Consider the following 22,158-nt stretch of genomic DNA (forward strand, 5'->3'; position numbering starts at 1 on the left):
GAGCCTCCACTTGTTTTTATTTTTTTTTCGTAGATTAGATTTTTTTCCCGCTCGTCTGCGCTATACCACCTTCGCCTCCCCACTCTCCTCTCGCCTTGCTGCCGCTGCTATCTTCACCAAATGATCTCTCTTGTCGATCGCATGTTGTCTGTGTGTGTGTGTGTGTGCTCCTCATACCCCCGTTCTCCCCCCCCCCCTCCCACCTGCGAGTGCGCTCGCGGGATAACGTTTGTCTGTTCTTCACCCATCGTTTTCCTTTTGGGGGGGGGGAGGTGAAACTTTTTTCAGCTCTGAGCCGGCATGAGCCTCGTCGGGTATACCTGCCGAGATGCTGATGAACGACGGGAGGGAGGGGGGGAAGGAGGGCAGAGGGATATACACGCATGCCCCTTTCTCCTTCCCTTTGTCTGTGTGTTCTCTCACCCGCTTCTACATAACCCAGCACCGCCCCACCCCCCCCTTCTTCGCCACCGGTCTCCCCATCTCGCTCGCTCGCTACCTGACTGTGTCTCCTCACCTCCGCCCCCGATCTCTCTCTCTGTTTATTTACATCTCCAGTCAACACTAAACCACAACCACAATCCGTACAAGCGCGACTCTCCACCACCACCACCACCACCACCACCACCACCACCACCACCACCACCCCCCTCCTCCTCCGTCCCTCGACCCACACCACATACGCATAGGGTAGCAATACCGTTCTTTGCCTTTATATATATACACATATATATGTGTGTGTGTGTGTGTGTTGCTGAGGGAGGTGAAACAAGGATAATACGTAACGACACACGCACACACGTACACGCACACACACTGGCCTGTGTGTGTTTGTGTGTTTTTTTATCTCTGTCTTTCCTTCTCTCTTGAGCCAAAGTCCAACCCCCCCCCCAACCGCCATTTCTGAGCAACGGAATGTACCCTCAGCACGGTCACGCAGCGGGACGGGATGTGTTCGTGGAGCTGATCCCGCTTGACTACAGCGGTGCCGTACCAGCCCCTCTGCCGGCGTGCACTGACCCGACGCCGGATGAGCAGCGCCGCCATGCGGCTGCTGAGAAGAAGGCGGCACTGAAGCAGAAGGAGGCTCGGCAGAAGGCGCAGTACGATCTTAATGAAGGTCAAACCCACAGTCATCACACAACCGCCGGGCAGGGAAGTGCGTCCATCACGGACCAGCTCACCACTGGCGCCAACGAAATGTTTTCTAGCATAAAAAGTGTCTTCTCAAAGGCGGTCTTGACCCTCGAAAAGGGCGCCACAGACGTGTCGACCCGCACAGAGGCGCAGGTGCATCAGCTAGAGCACCAGCACGACTGCGACCGGTTTCGCACGCACTTCAGAGAGCTCGCGGAACAGGGTGAGGTGCTGCTAGCCGACTACGTGTGCAAAGCGATGCACGGCGGCCATCAGGTGAAAGGTCACCTCCAAATCACACGAAACTACATGTGTTTTTTCGCAGAGACCTCCTCGGCCATCGCTAAGACGACGGATGCTATCATGGATGCCTTCGCAGCGGCCCGCCAGGCGGCCAGCGCCAACGCAAGCGCCCAGCAAGAACAACAGCAGCGTCTCGTGGGCATCAAGCAGGTTGTTCCATTGAGCTGCATCGCCTCCATTCAGCCCTCGGTGGTGCTCGAGACGGTTGCCGGCCAGGCGCCCTTCTTCATGCTTTCTCCCGCACCGACGGTGTCTCCGACAGCGCTGCAGGTGTACACGACGGACAAGAAGATATATCAATTCCTGAAATTTGACAGCCTCATGTCTCGCGCTACTGGGGCACTCTCCGACGTCAAGGGCACCGCGCTGGATGGCGCGTACTGCTACCTCGATCGCGCGTGGCGTGATGCTGTGACGGTGCCGCTGAGTAATGTCGAGTACGCGTAAGAGCGCTTCCCCGCGTCGCTCCCTCCACATTTCTTCAACTTTCATCTGAGGTCCGATTTCCTCTGCATCAAATATATCACTGCCCCCCCCCCTCCCCCACCCATCCACCCACCCACCCCCGCCGAGGGAGGGAGGGAGGGGATCCCCTCACCGCTCCCTCGTACATTGACAAAGGTGGAAGCGTAAGTACTTGACAGCACCAACCGCGTCATGTGGCGCCAACTAGCGGAGAGGTGTAAAATATCCCTCGAATGGGCTCTCATTACTGAAGCACGCAACACTGCAAATGACCTCCTCAAAAAAAAAAAACGGGGGGGAGTGAGACCGAGTTACGGCTCCTCAACACGGATAGGGTTTCTGCGGCTTACCGACTTTGCGCGCCCCCCCCCTCCCCGCCCCTCCTCCCTGCAATCACTCAAAAAAAAATTGCTGAGTGGCGCCTGGCGCGGGGAGGGTCGCCACATCAAGTCACATTGTTGCATCAGCACGTCAGCGGGCCCTCTATACAGGTGCGCATCAGCCATCGACACCCCCCCCCCTCCCCTTCCCTTCGGAATCCCACACGCACGCGCCTCTGTATTGCGTAGCGGTCACGTGCACACTAATGCTCTACTGCTCAGGCGGACGGGCGGGTTGACACTGCAGACGAAAAGAGGCTCAACTACATACCGGCAGCAAACACACTGTTCAAAGTACACACGAATTGCGAGAGGGGGGGGGGCGTCGTGGTGCTGTAGGTCGGCAATGAACCCTCGCAGTCAAGCAATAAAACGGTGTGCCCTCCCTCCCGCCGCCTCCTTTTGGTGTACATGTTCATGCTTCTACACAGATCCCTGCTTCTGCGGACCCACTGCAAACGGCCCACCCGTCGCGGTAAGCGCAAGCAAGGCGGCATCCAGACACACTCACACAGAGAGAGAAAATGAAGACAACAGGACGAGGGGGGGGGGCGGTGTGTGTGTGTATATATATATATATATTAGTCGGCTCGCTTGGGGTTCGCTCGTAATGCGGTCCGCCTTTTCCCTTCCCTTCCCACCCTCCCCGCTTTCTTTTTTTCCAAGGTGTTCGCTCTCGTTTTCTGATCTGCCTGAGATGAGCTCATGGGCATCGATCTCCTTTGCGTGTGGTGTTTTTTTTTTGGGGGGGGGGAGCAGATAAAAAGGGGCGGGTGAAACACGAATTGGATCGCATCGAGAATTGGAGGGGGGAGGGAGGAGGAGGAGACAATGGGGACGACGGTAGGGCCTCTGCACTTGTCGTCACATACACTTTGTGATGATCGGGGAGGCGACAGTCGTTTCGATCCCCCCACCCCTTTGCACCACTCGCTCCGTTTCTTCGAGTAGGTTTTTTTTTTCTTGGTTGCTGTGAATCATTGATATTTTCACTCGTTTTTATTTTCCTGTCCGTGTGTGTGTGTGTGTGTGTGTTTTTTTTTAAGGGAGGGGAGGAGGGAGAGCTCTGCTCTCTTCTCCCGGGGCGTAAGACGGTGCAAACACAATCGGCGGGGACGATGACGGGTTGCTTTGCGTTGGTTCAATGCTCTGCGACAGGGCCTCCAGTGACCGTATGTTGCCCCCTCTCTCCCTCACCACCACCAGCACCCGTCGTTACCACCTCCCCATGTCTCCAGAGATGGCCTCATCCACACGCCCCAACTCACGTGGGTGTGCATATATGAATATATATATTTATATGTCCACACGTCACATACGGACATCTATGCTTCTTCTATAAACGGCGTGCAGCCTTCCTCCTCCCCCTCCCCCCCCCTCCCCCCATCGTCAGGCATTACCACGGTGTAAGTCTCACACGCTCCGAGAAGCTGGGTCAACGGGAACAGATATCCGTACCCGCCAAGGGTCTCAGCGTACGATGTTCACCCCGCGTGGGCCCCCCTCTTTCTCCCTTTTTCCTCCTCCACGCTGGTGAAGGAACATAAGAAACGATAGATGTAATAAACCTGTATGCACGTGTTTGTGTGTATGTGTGTGTGTGTGTGTGTGTGCTCATATTTCAGGCACAGGACCATGCACGAAGAAACGAACACCCCCCAAAAAAATCCTCTCTCACCCGCCTCTCTCTTGTGCCATCTTCTCAAACTCGAACCTCCAACCCGTCTATTGGGCAGAGGTGTGTGCGCCGTTTACATGCATCTTCACACTCTCGCACACCTCTACATTCATCGATATTTGTCTATAAATCTATATATATTTTTTTCCTCCCTTTTTGGGGGGGAGAGAGGCTTGCGTTACCTCCCGCACAATCTCGCACGCAACTGTTCCATGCGGGCGGCTCATGCAGCAGCGGTCATCGCTTCGGCATCGCTTGATGCAGTGATGGTGTCTCTGTGTCAAATACAAATGGTGTGCAGAAGAACGTCAACATTGTGGGCACTTCAGACTCGGCGTGCCTCCTCCCTTCATCGTGGCCGATCCTCACAAGCGACGACGGACCCGTTATCGCACGCACCCTCGAGCCACACATCGAAGAGGCGTGGCGATAGTCCCGGGGGAAGCCGGCCAAGTGCGCGCCAGATCGCTTCGACAGAGGATACCCGCCTCGACACCAGTGCTCATCGCATTGCATGCAGCTGCACCTCTGACCGTGCGAGGAGACGCCGCCATCTCGCAAGCACTCTTCGCGCAGCGCAGGCGTTCCGCAAGTGGTGCGATATGCATGCACCACGCACGCATGCAATGGTGAAGGAATCCGTGTCGGCGGCTGCTGCACCGCGGGCTGGTGGTAGTGCCGCCACGCTTGCGGACATGGTAGCCAAAGAAGATGTCGACAGTCGTACCACACGGCATCACATCGGCATCAACCCGTCGATGATATCAACCGCGAACCCGCCTTTACCCGCTGGTGCTGCGATGTCGTCGACGGAGCGCCGCATGCTGGAGCACTACGCGACTCTTCTGCACAACATACGCGCTGCCGCGGCGCGGGTCGCCACGTCGGATTACCGCGCTCTTTACGCCACGGAGGTGAAAGAGGCCTTGACAGCCGCCGCCGCCGCCTCCACATCGTCCAGCGACAGCGGTGCTCTTTGGGTGCCACGTTCTGTTGTGTGGCAGGATGCGGCTGCTGCATCAACGCACCCAGAAGAGAGCAGAGAAGATGCCACGATGCAGGCCGAACGTCGACTCGCTGCATGGGCATCTCTGTGGTACAGGGAGCTTGAAGGATGGCACTCGCGCCACAGTAAGCGTACCCCTGATGCGAATGACACTTTTGACGCCCAGCAGTCGCTGCACCACGATGAACTCTGGGATGACAGGTTGGATAGTCGTGAGAGGGTGGTGGGGTCACGAGAGGAGGACCAATCGCTGGCGGCGCAGCTGCTCGAGGGTGACTGGCGGGCGGCCTTGGAGAGTCTTCTGGGTAGTGAAGAAAATCAATGTCTCCACGCACCCACCACATCGAGAAAACCGCACAGCAGCCCATCTACAAGCCCCCAACGGCTGTCCGTGGAGGAACTCTTCTCTTCGGCGTCGGTACGGCGTCGACACCGCGTGTTCTGGCGACCCCAACCCCATCGAGGCTCTGCGAACACCTCCAGTACCACAGCCCCGCCGTTGCCACGGCGACTGGCACTTGCCCCCGTGGCACCGACAGAGTTGCACTTGCTTCAGCACCCGCCGTCACCTGGACTGCGCGTGCTGTCACTACAGACAACTGCCGAAGGGCAGCGCGCAGAGTCTCAGGAGACTTCTGCGGGGGCTGGTGTGATTGCAGAGCCGTCGCTGCTGTTGACGGCAGCCGCGGCCACGGAGGTAGCGGCTGGTCGTGCCACGGGCATCCCGCCGTCGTGCGTGGTCCGCCTGCGGCGACGTCTATGGTTGCTCCAGCACCTCCCGCGCCACCTCCCTGCCTCGCTCGTCCGCTTCCAAGAGTCGCGACGCCCATCGAGGCGTGCTGGCGGTGGTAGTTGTCGTGAGGTGCCAAGTAGCTCGATGCCACACGTGTACCTCCTCCGCAGCCACGCATTGGAAAAGCTGCCGTGGTACACGCTGTGTGTGCTCGGCGAGGTGTTGGAGAAAAGCAAAAGTGGCGATTCGAGTATTGCGACAGTCCTGCACAACGCACGCACGCACATCTGCACAGCGCTCTTTTTCAGTGTGCCTACCGACTACGCAGCTCTGCATGACTACGTACACACGCTTTTCCTCTCGCTCGGCAGCAGCATGGTCGCTCACGCCGTCGCCACTCGCCAACGACAGCTGGAGTACAGCGCCACTGGCAGCGACAGAAACGCGATCGTCACTGTGATGGAGGACACATTCGCCCAAACGGCTATCGCCCTACTTCAGCCACCCTCGCCGGAGGCGTACGCCGCGGCCGGGCTATCCAGTAGACCCACGTGGGCCTCCTCCGACTATGCCGCCAGCCTCCTTGCGAGATCGTCATCGGCGCTGATGCCAAGCGCCGACACCGACGTCATCGACGTTCACGTGGTGACACCTGACATGTTTTGCCATCTCTGTGATGCCGTGCAGAGCTGGCGCAACTACCATCTCTCTCTCTACTGCGAAACACTGAGTCAAATCGCGGATAGTAACGGTGCGGCGCTACGCGAGCTCGCACGCATCCTGAGAGCGCACCCGCTCGCCTCAGAAACGCAGAAGGACGAAAAAGAGGGGCAAGAGGAAGGGGTTGTGGTCCTGGCGCCAGAGAGCGCGGCCGCCATTGCAACTGCCATCCTCCTACAGCGACTCGATCAGCTCTCACGACCGTCGGCCTTGTTCCCCTCGACGGGGGCAGGCGCCTCCCCCCCCCCTTCGCCTCAACTGCCGCAGACTCTTTACTTCACCGCACCACACGACAAGGAGCATGCAGTGGCCAGCTACTTCAAGGGAATCTTTCATTCGTCCTTCTTCAAACGCGTGGTGACGACGACGACGGCGGCGGCGGCAAATACAAACCCAACAGCCGTGCTGGAAGGTGCAGGAGGGGGACAAGAGGAGGCAACGCAAGTAACAGCCGTGGCGGCGCCAGGAGCGAATAGAGTGGAGTGGCCCCTGCGTGATTGGTGGGTCGGAGACACTTGCACTGCTACCGCGCCCAAGGTCAGTGCCCGCACGGCAGGAGGAGGAAACGGTAGTACATCGGCGACGCCGGCCTTGGCTCTGCCACCAGCTGAGTGGGAGCACAACGCTGCGGCGCGTCTTGTCGGTCGCACGCTGCGACGCCTTGACCGCTACCCGACACGCACGACGGAGGCCTTCTTCGCTCGTTCGGTGCGCGGCGACGATGTGGGCTCGAAGAGGAAGAGTGAGCCATACAACACCGCTTCAGGCGCAACCGCAGCCCAATCCGCCTCGGTGGCGGGTGCGCCTCCGCTTTCCATGAACTTCTTCGTTGTGAACCTGCAAGCCGCCGTGGACCACTGGCATAACCACCGCAATAGACCCATCCTCGGGGTTCCACCAACAGCGCCGAACCGCCCACAAGAAGAAAAGCGGCCGCCCCTCCCAGCTGATGCAATCGTTCTGCTTGCGTCCCCACCGATGCTCCCGCACGGACTGCACGCGGTGTACAAGCCTGCGGGTGTGACCTGTACCCTGCACGCACACTACCCGTCCCTCGCCTACCCGTTTCTCACTTGCGAGCTGCCCTGGGGATCGAACAGGGCCGCTGCAGCAGCGGATCGCAGCGATGGGCACCGTGCCGCTGATCCGTTGTCATCGCCGCCATCGCCCTCTCCACCCTGCTGTGTACCGGTGCTTCGTCAGCAGGGTCTTGTAAACCGCATTGATGTGGGAACGAGCGGTGTCGTCCTCGTTGCCCGCACCGCTGCCATGCTGCACAGAGCAACCGACGCGATGACACGAGAGCACAACATACGCAAGACGTACCGGGCGCTCGTGCAGCGGTGGCCTCCGTTCTCATCCTCCTGCGGTGCATCCACAACGCCTCTCTTCAGCGCATCCCCCTTCCTATCCCCGATGGCGAGTGCCATTGTGTGCGCACCTGTGTACGCGGCAGGCGCTACAGCGGCCTCGATCCGCTGTCGTCCAGCAGCGCTGCTGCGTCACGGCTCTGAGCCCCAGTCGTGTTCGCAGCGCAGTGAAAATGTGCACTCCGCATCTCGCGTCCCCTCGACGCTGTTGCGGCCATCGAGCGTCTCTTTTTCTCCCTCCTCCTCTCTTACGCATGTGTATCAACACTACGCCACCCTACACGCCGCTCTGCAGGACCAGCGGCATGCCATCACACGCTACCGTGTGCTCGAGTACTTCGCGTCTGTTGGTGTCGCCTATGTGCAGGTGGAGCTGCGCAGCGGCAGGCGGCATCAAATACGACAGCACTTTGCGCAGCTCGGCTTTCCCCTTGTTGGTGACGCTCGCTACCACGCTGGGGTAGTCGCCGGCCACGCCGGAACCACGTTCGGTATGCAACGAGCTGCACTGCACGCCTACACGGTCGACATCCTCGCCTCCGCAGACGACGGCAACCAGGTAAGCGACAAGAGGGTGCCCGAACGCGTTGTGGTGCAAGCATCGCTGCCAGCCGACATGAGCCGTGCGCTGCTCGCCCTTCGGCAAGCAGAACAAACCAAGTCGCGCCGGCCGGAACAACCACAATAGCGACATGGCTGACGTGAACACACTCTCCTCAAGACTGAAGCAGGGAGGGGGAGAGGGCGATGGTGAGTGGAGGAGACATCTCTCCACGCCTGTCTCTTTCTCTGGTTCGGCTCATCCGTGCGCACGACATCGATCCCTCACACACATGTGCACACATACAACCAACGCTCGTTTTTTTTTCTAAAGTCCGTTTTTTTTTTGGGGGGGGGGGGGGGGCTTGTCGTCCTCCGAAGGGCTCATTGTGTACTCATGGAAAAAAAAAAGGACGGTGGGTAAGCAGTTCCCGTAGCAGTGGAACCCCTGTTCCCTCGCTCACCCACACAGTTGGCGTTGTCACCGCACTCCTCCTCCTCCTCCTCCACCACCTTCTCCCCCTCCCTTTTAACTCCCGATCTGCTGAGCTATGAGTGTCCGTGATTGCACCACCACCACCCCACCCCCGCTGGTACGCGCATCCTACAAGTAAAAAAAACCAAATCCTCGTGAAGAAGTAAACCCAGAGTTTTTGAGGTGGGGGGTGTTGAGTGGGTGCAACAAGCGCTACATATACAGACATTTCACGGAATGCATGCACGCACGTATACGCTGTAGATAACGAAATGAGTGTGATGTTGAACGCTTCCCGCTCCTCTGACAAGGCCAGCTACTGTCTGCAGCAAGCTCAAGCAGCCAAGGCTGCAGGCAACGCCGCATTGCAAGCGGGGAACCCACGCAGAGCCTCCTTTGAGTACAAACGGGTATGCCTGTACCTCGCTGAGTACTTGCCACCGGATGTGATCGAGTCAGCGTCCCCCGCTGCCCTCGGGCACTCCAACAGCAGTGGAAGTGACGCTGGCGGCAATAGCGGGCTCGTGCAAATGCTGCAGCAACAACGCAAGCAACCGAAGTCGGCGGTGGCGGCAGGAGTTGCTGGCAACGAATCGACGGCATCGACGTTGACGGAAACAGCGCTGCTCAATCGCCAAGAAGAAATCACACAGCTGTACGCCACTGCGATCAACAACCTCGCGCTGGCACATATAAAGCTGAGTCGTTATCGAGAGGGAGTCAAGTGTGCGACTGCCGTGCTGGAGCAACCCAGGCTGCGAGCCGCCCTCGATGCCGGGGTGCAGCGTTGCACCCCGGCTCGCTTCAGCGACACCCCAGCTGGCAAGGCGCTGCTGCGTCGCGCCACCTGCTACATTGGGCTCTCCGACTGGGCCTTGGCCGAAGCGGATCTTCATACGTTGACAACGACAGTACATGGGGAAGCGACGTGTGCCTGTGGTGCTGACACCCTGGATACAGCAGTGGTGCAACTGACGAACGCGATACAGAAAGGTCGTCAGGAAGAGGCGGTGAAAGAAAAAAAAATGATGCAGCGCATGTTTGCGTAGCGGAAGGACCGGTGGTGACAGCGGCGAGACGTGCGTGTGCCACCGAAGCACACGCTATATACCTTCGCAAGGTGCTCTCCGCTGCGCACGCGCCCACACACACACACACACACACACACACACTACCCCTGATCCGCCCTCCATCCCAACCAACCAAACGAAAAACCTGAGCTGTCAAACCACTTGCGTGACAGCCGGTTCTGCTGCGTGTGTGCGTGTGTGTGTGTGTGTGTATCTCAGTATGACATTGCTTCATTGACAACAGACGGGGTCTGAACAGGAGGGCAGGAGCCAACGAGCACACATGTACACAAGAAAAAGAGTAGCGCTGGCCTCTCCCTCTCGGAAACGTTGTGCATAACACGCCAAAGGCAAGAAGGTGGAGGCCAGACACGAGGAGCAGGGGGGTCGCATGTGTGTATGTATATATATATATATATATATACATGCGTGCGCGAAGGTAGATGATCCTTGTTGGCCTCCCTATGTTTTATTAACTCGCCTTTCTCCCGTCCGGCCCACCACCACCATCATCAACCCCCTCCCCAAACTCTTTCCCTCTGCCTTGCCCCACCCCATCTCCTCCTCCTCCTCTCCCCAAATCACACATGAAACCGTTTGTGCGTTGCCCCCGCACACACAACAACGTTAGAGCTCCACCTGCTTGCGCGACTTCCTAACTAAGTGCCTGATATATAAGAGGGGGGTGAGAGAGAAAAAAAAGGGAGGTGAGGGGTTGTAACGTAGCAGCAACAGACGCCGCACCCCGCCTCCCTCTACTCACACACTGAAAGAGAGAGAGAAAGAGAAGAAAAAAAAAGAGCAGGGGTCAAGTTGGTGGGATACAAAGAGAGGATGCGGTGCACCGTGCAGCGTGCCAACGTGGCGGCGCTGTACGAGTTTGTCGATGGGAACTTCCTCAACAACAAGCGCCCGGCTATTCCCGGTGGTGCGTGGCCGTTGGAGAGCCTGCGTCGCAAGAGTCTTGCTGACCTGCAGCAGATATGGTTGTCGTTGCTGAAGGAGCGCAACATGCTGAGCACCGTCAAGGAACACTATTTGAGGCATCAGGAAGAACTCGGGGCCATGCCGGCGCCATCGCGAGTAAAAATGGTGGAAGAGTCGATGGATAACGTAAGGAGAGCGGTGAAGGAGCGCGACGCGGAGGCGACCGCGGAAGCGGTACGCATCTTCAAGGAGCGCCTCGCCAAGGGCATCTATCGCTACCCTCCGGGGCCGCCGCCCCCACCCGGGGCCCATGATCCGACCAGCACTGTGAAGCTGGTGCTGAGCCGCCGCGTCGACGAGGAGCGGCTGCGAGAGTTGCTTGGCCGCTTCGACGTTTTCGAGGCGCACAAGGGCATTGTGACGCTGACGATGCAGCTTCCGGAGGAAGTGCTAACGCAGAAGCGCGACGCAGAGCAGCTGTGGCAGCAGTACATGACGGAACGGAGTGATGTGGAGGAGTACTACAAGTGGCCTGGCAGCAGCACGGGGAGTTCCAAGTCTGCGAGCCTCTACGACTACACGCTGGTGGAGCTTGCCCCGGGGACATATAGTGGGCATCCCAACACATTGGCAACCGAGTCGGACGGCGACGCGGGTGCACACGGCGTTCTCCAGGCAGCACAACTGCCGGTGCCGCCACCCAAGGCGCGGCCCCCGCCCCCACGCAACCCACTCGAACACATCAAGTATCAGCAGCGCTCTGCTCTTAGCAAGGCCGTCATTCAACTTGGATACTTTCCGAACATCACAACCACACCGCCGCGGGTGACCAAGGCGGAGGACGTGCCACGTCCTGTGCACCCCGATGAGATCGAAGGTCCCTGGGAAGTGCGTGTCACCTACGACACAAAGGACGGTCTAGCCTATGTGCAGTCCCTTGACCTAAAATCCATCGACGGTGCGGCCGTGCTGTCGGTGGAAGAAGAGGTGCCCGCCGCTGCGCAGCCGTTTGCCGCGGTGGATCCGATCTACCAAGAGGCCCTCCGATGCGAGATGGCGCAGGAGGAGACGCTCATGAAGTGGCCTAACGTGCCAGAATGGAAGTACCAGTACGACCTCTACACAAAGAAACATCTTGCACAGGTGGTGCAGTACAACTACTCAAACGTGGTGGACTACTTGGACCGCGAGGTGCTGCTGACTGGCCGATCTGTCTGGGAGTCTCCGATCGACATCGACCCGACATGTGGCGGCATGAAGTCGGTGCCGGCGCATGCGAAGAAGCCAAAGCGGTACATGACGCATGGGTTAGGCGAGGTGGGGGTAACCGATATCTAGGGAATGAGGCTCGGATAGAGACCACCACCACCACCACCACCCCTCCCGCCTGCCTGCCTGCCTGCATTCTGCCGCCTTGACCGGGGGGGGCACTAATCGATGGTGTTTGCTCGTTTTATTTCCGTCTGTCTGTCTGTCCGTCTGTCTGTGTGTGTGTGTGTTGCTGCTGTTTTTTTTGGAGATGGTGCGCAACTCACTGGGGTGGTAGGGGGGAGAGAGGAGCTAGGAGGAAGGGAGGGGGGAGAGATGGACAGACGCGAACAGAGAAAAATGGGGGTGGGAGAAGGACGAACATGGTGGTGAAGAAACAAAGGCCACGGCAGAAACGCACGTTGTCTGCTCATCACCCCTCTTCTACTGGTTCACCTGACCTGCTGTGGCCCCCCTCCCCCCCCCCAACTCTTCCCCCCGTCCCTCTCTGCAAAGGTGGTGGTGTGGTCTTGAGGAGAGGGAGGGGGGGGGACACCAAAACAAAACACCCACACCACTCACGAATGTCATCGAAGCATGAAAAAGGCGATGAAGCACCAAAAAACGCACTTGAGCGTTTGAGCCCGGCCGATCAGCAACCGCTCATTACTCACACACACGTACGCGCGCAGCTTCATTGCGCCCTCACTGCAAAAGCAAAGAAAAACGTCGTCGGAACGGACAGGACTACGCATCGGTTCAGTGTTCGCCATGTAACTCTACACCGCCACTACTCGGCGGGCTTTGTCGTTATCCCAACCACACACACACACACCCTTGCGCAATGCGTCTCTCCCCTCACGTCTTGCATCAACTCCTTCCTTCCCCTCTCCCTCTCCGGTACCTCTTTATCCTCCTCCTCGACGCGTCTGCATGGTGTATGGCTGCCTGGCTGGCTACGATGGGGCTTGTCGTTGGTGTATATGCAATGGTCAAGCACACATGTAATCATACAAGTGTATATATAGAGAGATCAGGGAAGCCTCCAGCAGCGTTTTTTTGTTGTTGTTGTTTGTCTTGTTTGCTTCGCCTCGGGCTGTTCTTCGCACCATGAACACCCATAGTGGAGAAGAGACCCACAGCACCGCCTCCACCTCTCGATTTACATGGCGGAAGCGCAGCATCTCCATCACCTGTGCAGAGGATCGTGACGACAACGGCGGCGGCTCCGCTGGAGCTCCCCACAACAGCAATCGCATGCTCGCCGCTGGAGGGGGGTCTCTCACGTCACGGCGCCCAACCTTCTCTACCATCTCTAACAACGCGTTCGTAGCCAACACCTCCACTACCTCCGCCGCCCTTGGCCCTGGCGGTGCGTCAACACAGTCACGTCTGCGACCGACAAGTCGGCTGCACCGTCGATCGTCCCACCCATTATGGGGTGGAGTGCCGGTAGCGCGCAGTGGTACGACGACAGTGGGCAGCAGCAGCAACACCCCTGCAGTGAGTCATGTATATACGCTGCAGCTGCCAGGCGACGACGGTGGGGTGGAGATGGCTGCCGCACAACCGCTGCTGCTGGGCGCAATGCGCATGCGCAAGACGTACAAGGGCGTTGACAAAGGCCAGTGTGAGGTGGTCGGTGTCGGCAACGGCAGCGGCACAGTCAGCAACCCTGCCAGCGCCGCCACAGGGGCTTCCGAGGTGAGTCGCAACACACATTCCCTCCAAGCAGGCTCGAGCTTGACCCAACCCCCGTCTCAGCAACAGCACTCACCACTGCCCATGACGTGGCCCACCACCCTCCAACAAGTGGACGGTGTCTTCCACTGGTCAGACGAAAAAACTTCGATCGCTTCGTGGACGCAGTTCCATACCGACGTGCTCGCGCTGGCGGCATGCGTACAGCACCCCTCCTGCGTTGCAGCGAGCAAGTACCGCCTACTTGTGTTGGAGGAGAAGTATCACCTCCACCGCCTCTACAACGCGGACGTCGAGGAGAACAGCGACCGCTACCGCCGGGGCGGCGGTCTTTTCGCAAACGCCTGCCGCGTCGACACCTGTGTCGGTGTCTCCACCGCGATGAACGCCCACTGGTTAGTGGAGTACATTCATCGCATCATCAACGAACACGGCGATGATATCGTCAGTGTCTCTGACAACACACCAAGAGGAAGTCTTTTGTCAGCGATCGGTGCGGGTGGAAGCACTGTGGAAACGCCGCGTGGGGAGAAGCTGACGCTAACTCGCGTCTGCGAACTACTCGACTTCCCTGATCCCTACCTGCTGACGGTGGAAGGGCTCGGCCTGCAGCCCTCGGTGAGTCGCGCCTTGCCCTACTACAACGCCCTTGACCCGTCGCTCAACGGCAGTGGCCGCAACAGCGCCGCGCTCCTTCGCCTTTTTCTCTCCATTGGCCAACATCCGCAACGAGGGGGGGCGTACTTGGCGGGTGCGGTGCAGTCGTGCCTGCAGCGTAACGAACTGCGAACAAGCGGTCCCCAGGCAACAGAAATGGTCCTCGAGATCACCGGCACGCTCGCCCAGGAGTGGGAGAACACCGCCGCGTGGGTGCGAACACACGAACTGGACAGCTTCGGCAGCAATCAGTTCCAAGTGGCCTTCCCAGTCACGAATTGGTGCAGCCGCGGCGGCAGGGCCGGCGGAAAGCCTTCCTCGTTCTTTGGCATGCACGTCGGCGGCCCAGACGGCGGTGAGGAGCGTGAAGGCCGCTCGGTCACCAGCCACGACATGCACGCCTCTCGCCATCGCACCTCCGGCTCCATGGGTAACGGGAACGTCACCACTTTTCAGGGCTCTCCTTCCGCCTCGGGTCCTGACGAGGTGCTGAGCTATGACAACTATCAGCAACTGCTCGACAATATATTTCTGCCTCTCTTCACGGCCACGCTGGCGCCTGAGGACCCAAAGTATGCTGACCTCGCAACGCTGCTGCAGCACACCGGCGCGATCCTCCTCACGGGCAACGAAAACGCTGAAGTCATGGGCAACACCTCGGCAGGCAACAACGATAATAGACGCAAAAGCAGTGGTAACAAGAATGGAGGCCTCGCCGTCGGCGATGCCACGGCGCTGCACGGGGATGCGATGAGCTCTGGTCAGCAGCGTCGTCCGGCTGACACACCGTACACGGAGCCCGTCTCTATCACATACCTCTGCTACTACATATGGGCTAATCTGTGCTCTCTCAACGCCCTGCGCCGGCGCCGTGGGCTGAACGTGCTGCAACTCCGTGTCGTGGCATCAAGCCCCACCATGTCAAATGCGTCCTCCGCGCACAACGCGAGTCTGCTACTCTTGTCCTACCTCATCGCCGACGTCGTCGTGGATGCCGTCGCACTGGGCCGGCAGCCGGTACTCCAGTACCTCTATGGTCTTGATCAGATCGGCGTGGCCATGTGCCCTATCGCCCGTAGCAGCCTCGGCACCACGAACCTGGATGAGCACCCTGTGGCGCAGCTTTTGTGGCGCGGCTTGTGCGTCTCGCTCTGCACACTCGATCCTCTGTATTATCACACCTCACATGAGCCTCTCTTGGAAGAGTACACGGCGGCTGCGAAGGTGCACCGTCTCTCACCTACCGACATTAGCGAGATGGCGCTGCACTCTGTGTGCATGTCTTCGTTTGATGACGAGGTGAAGGGGCTGTGGGTTGGCACAGGGTTCCTGCGCGACGGCTGGCGGGCAAACACGATTGAGCTGACCAGCGTACCGACGGCGCGGCTGCAGATGCGTCACGAGTCGTGGACAGCGGAGCGGAAGCTGCTGCTGCAGCTGCCGCCTGGCCCTTCGGCAAACGTCGTGGTGGGGGTCGCGGGACACCAACCCGCCGAGCCCTGGTTGTCGCCTGAGGACATTCAAGGCGGGACCCGCCGCGACGTGGCCACAGCATCGACGCGCCCCACCACGGCGCTGCCGTTGAGCTCGAATGTAGTCGCCACAATCGCCCCGGCTGGACAAACGGGCGCGGCTGCAGGTGCACCTCCGATGCAGGCCCCATACACTGTCCTGGACTCCGCCTTTGAGTTTCCGCGCGCCGTCATCATTGGGCCCTTCGACCGCGAGATTCAAAATGCACAACTGGTGCAGGCGCTGCACCGTGCCCTGGAGCTTCGCCACCAATACAGCTCGCTACCGCTGCCGCCCCAGTTGTCCTCCAGCGCCGTCGCCGGCGGTGGCGACAGCGTGAAGAGCAGTGACGTCAAGGCTGGCTGGCTAGCCGCCTTGATTCGCGATCCACAGGCGGTGCTGCCACACCCGACACAATCGATGAGTTGGGCCTTCAAGAAGAACGTGCCGGCGTCGCATGAAAAAGAGATGAGCGGTGGGCGCACGTCCGGTAATGGCACCGTCGTCTCCTCGGCTGCGCTTGGCCCTCATTCGTACCTGCAGTTTGATGAGAACGAGTGGAAGTATAAAACAGTGGAGGGCATTATTGTGCCACATGAAGTACACCAAATCCCGCGCTTGTCGCAGGACATGTACCGCTACGCAGACTTCTGCAATCACGTGGAAGAGATACGCAACCTCATTGATCACATTGGCGTCCGTGACTTCGCTCTTCGAAGGCTGCAGCTCCTGGAGCACCGCTTCAAACTGCACACCGCGGTGAATCACAGTCGTGAGCTCTGCAGCACGGCGGCGCGTGCGTCGCACAACCGAAACTTTTATCAGTCGACAAAAGTGGACAACAATAATCGCATGGAGACGGGCATGACGGCTCGCCAGCTGCTCGCCTTCATCGTGGACAAGGCGACGCACAACGGCGATGATATCGTGTCACACCCCAAGGGCAAAGAACCGCAGACGTTGCGCCAGCTGCTTTCAGAGCTGCAAATCACGGCCGACTCGCTGACAGTGGACGACTTGAATGTGGAGGCTGGTGCCACGTCGAGCGACGGCGGCGCGCCACATAACCCTTTCGCGGGCGAGGAGCAGCAGCATAACGAGCTGCTAACGCTTTTGCTGAAGACCAACAATCAGATGAACGGCCGGTACTTCGCGGAGCTGACCAAGCGCACCTTCGAGGAGCTGTCGCGCGATCAGCACACCTTCACGGAGAGCCGCCTGTCTGTGTATGGCGCCAGTGCTGAGGAGTGGGCTCTGCTGTCACATTGGTTCGACACCCACGGCATGCATAGCTCGCACAATCAGTGGGTGGTCCAGGTTCCTCGTATCTACAGCTCTCTCCGCAAAGCAGGACGAGTCTCAAACTTTGCCGAGTACCTCGAAAATATTTTTGAGCCCCTGTGGCGCATCTCGCTGCACCCGAACAGCGACCCACGCCTTTTCCACTTTGTGAACCACATCGCCGCCTTCGACTGCGTTGAGGATGAGCGACGGCCGGACATGCCGCTGCACTTGGCAAAGCGAGCCCCACATGAGTGGACAACAGAAGAAGAGCCGCCCTACAACTACTACCTCTATCACCTGTACGCCAACATCCGCTCGCTGAACCACTTCAGGCAGCGGCGCCGCTTCTCAATATTCTCCTTCCGTCCCAGCTGCGGTGAGGCTGGCAGCGTCGACCACCTCATTGGTGGGTTTCTGTTGGCGCGTAGTATCAACTACGGCGTGCGCCTCGCCGACAGCGCGCCGCTGCAGTACCTCTTCTACTTGGCCCAGATCGGTGTGACGATGAGCCCCCTCAGCAACAACACGAAGCTCCAACTGAACTATCTGCACAACCCCTTTCCCGTGTTCTTCAGGCGAGGGCTGCGCGTCACACTTGGCACCGATAGCCCGCTGCTCTACCACCACACGCAGGAGCCGCTGCTGGAGGAATACTCTATCGCCTCCAAGATATGGAAGCTGAGTCCAAGCGACCTCTCCGAGGTGGCCCGAAACAGCGTTCTGCTGTCAAACTTCAGTGCAGGGTTCAAGGAGGAAAAACTCGGCCCCCTGTACTTCCTATCCAGCAGCGCCGGCAACGACATCGCGAAGACACATCTGTCCAACGTTCGCGTGGCGTACCGCTTCGAGGCCTATCACACAGAAGTCGGCTTTCTGGAGTACATCTCAGGCCAACACTTCCACCGCGCGCTTCTGACGCTCGCAATGGAGGCGCAGTGCAAAGAGATTTGCAGCGCCGCCACAGACAGCAACGGTGTTGTCCGCGCGTCTGCGGCGGGAGACTGCGACCATGATGTCAGGACCGCGCTGGCGGCGGCCTGCGGCACCGCCGCCCAAAAAGATAGCAGCGGCAGCACCGGTTTCAGTGTTCTTGGGCTCATCGATACAACCACAAAGGAAGCGGACTTGGTGGAGCTGGAGGCGCAGCGCACGCGCATGGAGCGACAGCTGTTGGAGTTGACGAACTCTGTTGGTGACCTCCATCGGCAGAATCGCCTTCTCACAGCGAAGCTCGCAGAGGAGAAGGAACGCGACCAGCTGGCTGCACAGATGCGGCGCCAGCGGATCGACGACAGGCTAAGTGAGCTGGAGGGTCTTATAACGCAGAAGGAAGTGCGTCAACGCACTCAAGGCTCAGCCGCAATCAGCCCACAGCAGCAACCGCCCGCACCAAAGGACGACGGCGGCTCTATACCTTCCAGCAGGAACAGCGTGCCGTCCATCGCCTACCCTCCGACTCACCTTGCAGCCTCCTCGTCGCAGCCGCAGCCGCAGCCGCCGTCGAAGCGCACCCCCGCGTCACAGCAGGCGGGTGTGGCGGCTGCCAGCCCATCGCCTGCTGTGACGCGCGTCGAGGGGCAGCCGCCACCGCAGCTGCCTCCGTTGGGTGTCTCGAAAATTTCCTCCACCTCACAGTCCTCCGTGTCACCAATGCCACTGCACAAATGACAACCCTCATCGCACTACCCCCAGCGGTAAGCGCTGGGGAGAGAGACCAGAGGCGGAGACAGAAGGGAAGGGGGCGGCGGCGGTGGTGGCAGAGGCCAAGGAAACGACGTTCATGAGTCTCAGCAAGAGTGTGTCTCACCCTGCCCCGCCTCTCACCGTTGCCGCTACCACTACCGCAACTTTGCGCGTCCCCCAGGAAGGCCTCTGGCTCCTCTGTGAAGGCCATAGATGAACTCGTCTGTGTGTGTGTGTGTGTGTGTGACACTTTTGTTTCTACACGATGTACAACAAAGAAATAATGCTCGATTTTTGTTTTGTTTTTTTTTATTCGAGGGAGGGAGGCGCAGGGGGAGGGATATTATCATTTTTCAACAAAAAAGGTAAACCAATGTACAAATAGGGGAGTGCGGCGGGGGGAGGGGGGGGGGCCAACGCCCTCCCTCTCTCTCCTCCCTTCCTCCCTCCCCCTCTCTCTCCTCCCTCCCTCCCCCCCCCCCCCCCGATCCGATCGCCCGAAACTGGAAGTGGATGGAGGCATACACCAGTCCGTTAGTCACCACCAACACACCAATACACACATAATAACAGCCTTCCGCTTTCTTGTGCTTGAAGGGGAGAGAGGGGTGATGATGGAGTGTGTACACTACCCAAGGAGGACCGCACACCCTCTCACCCAGAAGAGAAACAATATGGGGACAAGTATGGGGAACCAAGGGAAAACAAGGAGAGGTGGTGCACCGCACTGTACCAGCCACCACCCCCCACCCCTCTTTCCTCCGAACCCCCATTCCACACTCAGGCATCCGCCCTTCACGCTCTGCCATCACAAACACCACTGCTTCCTCTCCAGAAAACAAAACGGTTATATGAAATGCAGGCAAAGGATGCGCTCATAAATCTCTCGTCCCCCTCGCCCTCCTCCTCCCCCCCTCCCCCGCCCCACCCCGGCCCGCCCTTCTTATTGCTCACCTCCCCTTTCCGATCCCACACGCCACACACACACACGCGCGTTGTGCCTTTTCACCTAATGGTTAGGCTAATCTGCGTTGATATATAAATATACGCTCAGGAAGATCGAGAGGGCGTCGTCTTCATACATCGACCTTCACCTCCAGTGCGCCATCTTGTGTCACTCGCATCTACATGCCTCTGGGTCCAAGGTAAGTGTCCTTAATTCGACCCCCCCCCCTCTCCTCCCCCAATCTCGCGTGCTCACTCGCCTCGAGGGGGTCACGCTTCGTCCCCCCCAAAAAAAAAAATATATTTATTTATACACCCTTTTTACCGTGTTGCTGCTCAGCGCCAGTTAGCGTGTGTGTCTTTTTATAGTCTGCAGTGCCACGCGTACGTCTACATACGTATAGCAGGAGTAGAAGTAGAAGTATTAGTAGCAGCAACGGCACTCGTCCATCTCTCTGCCATTCCCTGACCCACACACCCCACTCCGACTTCCCCTTGCCCCCCACACACCCCCTTCAGGGGCAGTGCAGTGCCGTGCAGTACTAGAGTGTGGCATCTTGGGTCTCCGGTGGTGGTGGTGATAGATATTGGCCAAGTAAAAATATAAAAGTGTGGCCTCTGCTTCCCCATTCTTCGTAGCGCCCCATTTTCTTTTTTTGATGTGTGTGTGTGTGTGGTTGGTTGTTCCCCCACCCATCCACCCACCCACACCAGTAACTCAGCACGATGGCCATGCGCAGCTCAATGAAGTTCTGCGCCCTACCCAGTGTCCGGACGGTTGCGGCAACGGGGTGGCGCTACCACCGCCATGGGAAGCCAAGTAAAGTGCTGCAATACGAACGGTATCGTGTTCCCTTTGACCGCACGAGTGGGCAGGTGGTAGTGAAGATGTTAGCGGCGCCAGTCCACCGGCATGACAAAAATCTTATCGAGGGCCACGGGGGGCCCATTGCGGTGTCCAAGACAAGTCTTCCGCACGTCGCTGGTGTCGAGGGCGTTGGCGTGGTTGAGGAGATCGGCTCCAACGCGAAGCTAGCGTTGGAGGAGGGAGATATGGTGTGGATCAACAACCCCTCGGTCGGCACCTGGGCGACGCATATTGTGACGGATGCGGAGAATCTCGATGTGGTACCGTGCCGCGCTGATGTGGACATCGAGTACCTAGCCTCGCTCTCTCTCTTCCACACGGCGTACCACCTCACACATAGCTTCGTAAGCATACAGCCGAACGATGTGGTGCTGCAAACCGGCGCCTCCTCGTCTATCGCGCAGATCTGCCAAGGCTACCTGCGTGCCAAGGGTGCGAAGCTCTTTCAAACGATGCAACTAGGGCGTACAGAGCACGCCCACCTGCTTGCCTTTTTCAAACTGCGTGGCGCCTTCGCGGTCGTGCCATACAACTACGCACGCACAAACTACATGCGCCGCCTGCTCTCTGACGTGCCACCGCCAAAACTCCTCCTGAACCACACCTGTGGCGGGTACGCTTCAAACCTCGTCAACCTGCTTGGTGACAACGGCGTGTGCGTCACGTACGGCAACACAAGCCATCAGCCCATGCAAATCGCCCACATGGACGCAATCGCGCGCGGCATTCAATTCAAAGGTTTCTTCCTGCCGAGTTGGATACAGCGGCACACGCGCGAGGCTCGCATGCGCGTACACCAAAACGTGGTGGAGAGCATGACCATCGCACAGGGCCACGGCATCTTCCGCGCACAGCGGTTCAAGATGGACGGCGACTCAGAGTTTGCGTTTAGTAACGCCTGGGACGCCCCGCTGGCGTCGCGCAAGGCAGTGTTGCGCATGGTCGGAGAGTACGGTGAGTGGCGCCGCCCGCGCTCTGACCAGGCGGGGTGGAACATCGGGCGCGCCGTCTGGGAAGACATGCTGCAACAGATGTGGGAGTCTGCCGGCACGACCGAGAACCCGCAGTCAATGAAGTACTACACGCCATTTGATGACATCAACTCGTCCTTCTACGACGCCAAGCAGTCGAAAGAGATGGGGCACCGCGAGGTCTTCTTCCGTCGACCCAACGCGCCACGCCACAACGCCGCCGAGAAACAGCAACAATAGCAACTGCCCATGCGCGCTACTATGTGTGGATGCGTGGCTGTTTTTATGAAAAAAAAAAGGAAGGAGGAACCTAGAACACGGCTGCTAGAACCACCGCTGCACTTCGTGGAGGTGAAAGGTGCAATGATGGCGAACCTGATTCGTTTTTTTTTGGGGGGGGGGAGGGGGAGGGAGTGAAGAAAGGAGGGAAAAGGCAGTCCTGGCGAGTGTCCTTGTCGTCCACGCGACCTCTCGCGTTTGTCTTG

The 22,158-nt window shown here is 58.9% G+C and overlaps 6 protein-coding genes across 6 annotated transcripts; all 6 read left to right on the forward strand.

The window, feature by feature from the left end:
- Nucleotides 1-915: 915 nt before the first annotated feature.
- On the forward strand, nt 916-1,887 carry JKF63_07218 (uncharacterized protein; the record flags this gene model as incomplete). Its single annotated transcript, XM_067903159.1, has 1 exon — nt 916-1,887. The coding sequence occupies one exon, from the start codon at nt 916-918 to the stop codon at nt 1,885-1,887; it is 972 nt and encodes a 323-aa protein (XP_067759714.1).
- A 2,702-nt stretch (nt 1,888-4,589) lies between these two features.
- On the forward strand, nt 4,590-8,480 carry JKF63_07219 (uncharacterized protein; the record flags this gene model as incomplete). The annotated part of the gene is made up of 1 exon (XM_067903160.1): nt 4,590-8,480. The coding sequence occupies one exon, from the start codon at nt 4,590-4,592 to the stop codon at nt 8,478-8,480; it is 3,891 nt and encodes a 1,296-aa protein (XP_067759715.1).
- Nucleotides 8,481-9,088: 608 nt separating this feature from the next.
- Nucleotides 9,089-9,856, forward strand: JKF63_07220 (uncharacterized protein; the record flags this gene model as incomplete). Its single annotated transcript, XM_067903161.1, has 1 exon — nt 9,089-9,856. The coding sequence occupies one exon, from the start codon at nt 9,089-9,091 to the stop codon at nt 9,854-9,856; it is 768 nt and encodes a 255-aa protein (XP_067759716.1).
- Nucleotides 9,857-10,711: 855 nt separating this feature from the next.
- Nucleotides 10,712-12,142, forward strand: JKF63_07221 (uncharacterized protein; the record flags this gene model as incomplete). The annotated part of the gene is made up of 1 exon (XM_067903162.1): nt 10,712-12,142. One exon carries the CDS (start codon nt 10,712-10,714, stop codon nt 12,140-12,142), a length of 1,431 nt encoding a protein of 476 aa, XP_067759717.1.
- Nucleotides 12,143-13,162: 1,020 nt separating this feature from the next.
- Nucleotides 13,163-18,874, forward strand: JKF63_07222 (uncharacterized protein; the record flags this gene model as incomplete). Its single annotated transcript, XM_067903163.1, has 1 exon — nt 13,163-18,874. One exon carries the CDS (start codon nt 13,163-13,165, stop codon nt 18,872-18,874), a length of 5,712 nt encoding a protein of 1,903 aa, XP_067759718.1.
- Nucleotides 18,875-20,566: 1,692 nt separating this feature from the next.
- Nucleotides 20,567-21,913, forward strand: JKF63_07223 (uncharacterized protein; the record flags this gene model as incomplete). The annotated part of the gene is made up of 1 exon (XM_067903164.1): nt 20,567-21,913. The coding sequence occupies one exon, from the start codon at nt 20,567-20,569 to the stop codon at nt 21,911-21,913; it is 1,347 nt and encodes a 448-aa protein (XP_067759719.1).
- Nucleotides 21,914-22,158: the final 245 nt, after the last annotated feature.

Source organism: Porcisia hertigi, chromosome 4 (assembly GCF_017918235.1).
Source record: "Porcisia hertigi strain C119 chromosome 4, whole genome shotgun sequence".
NCBI lineage: Eukaryota > Euglenozoa > Kinetoplastea > Trypanosomatida > Trypanosomatidae > Porcisia > Porcisia hertigi.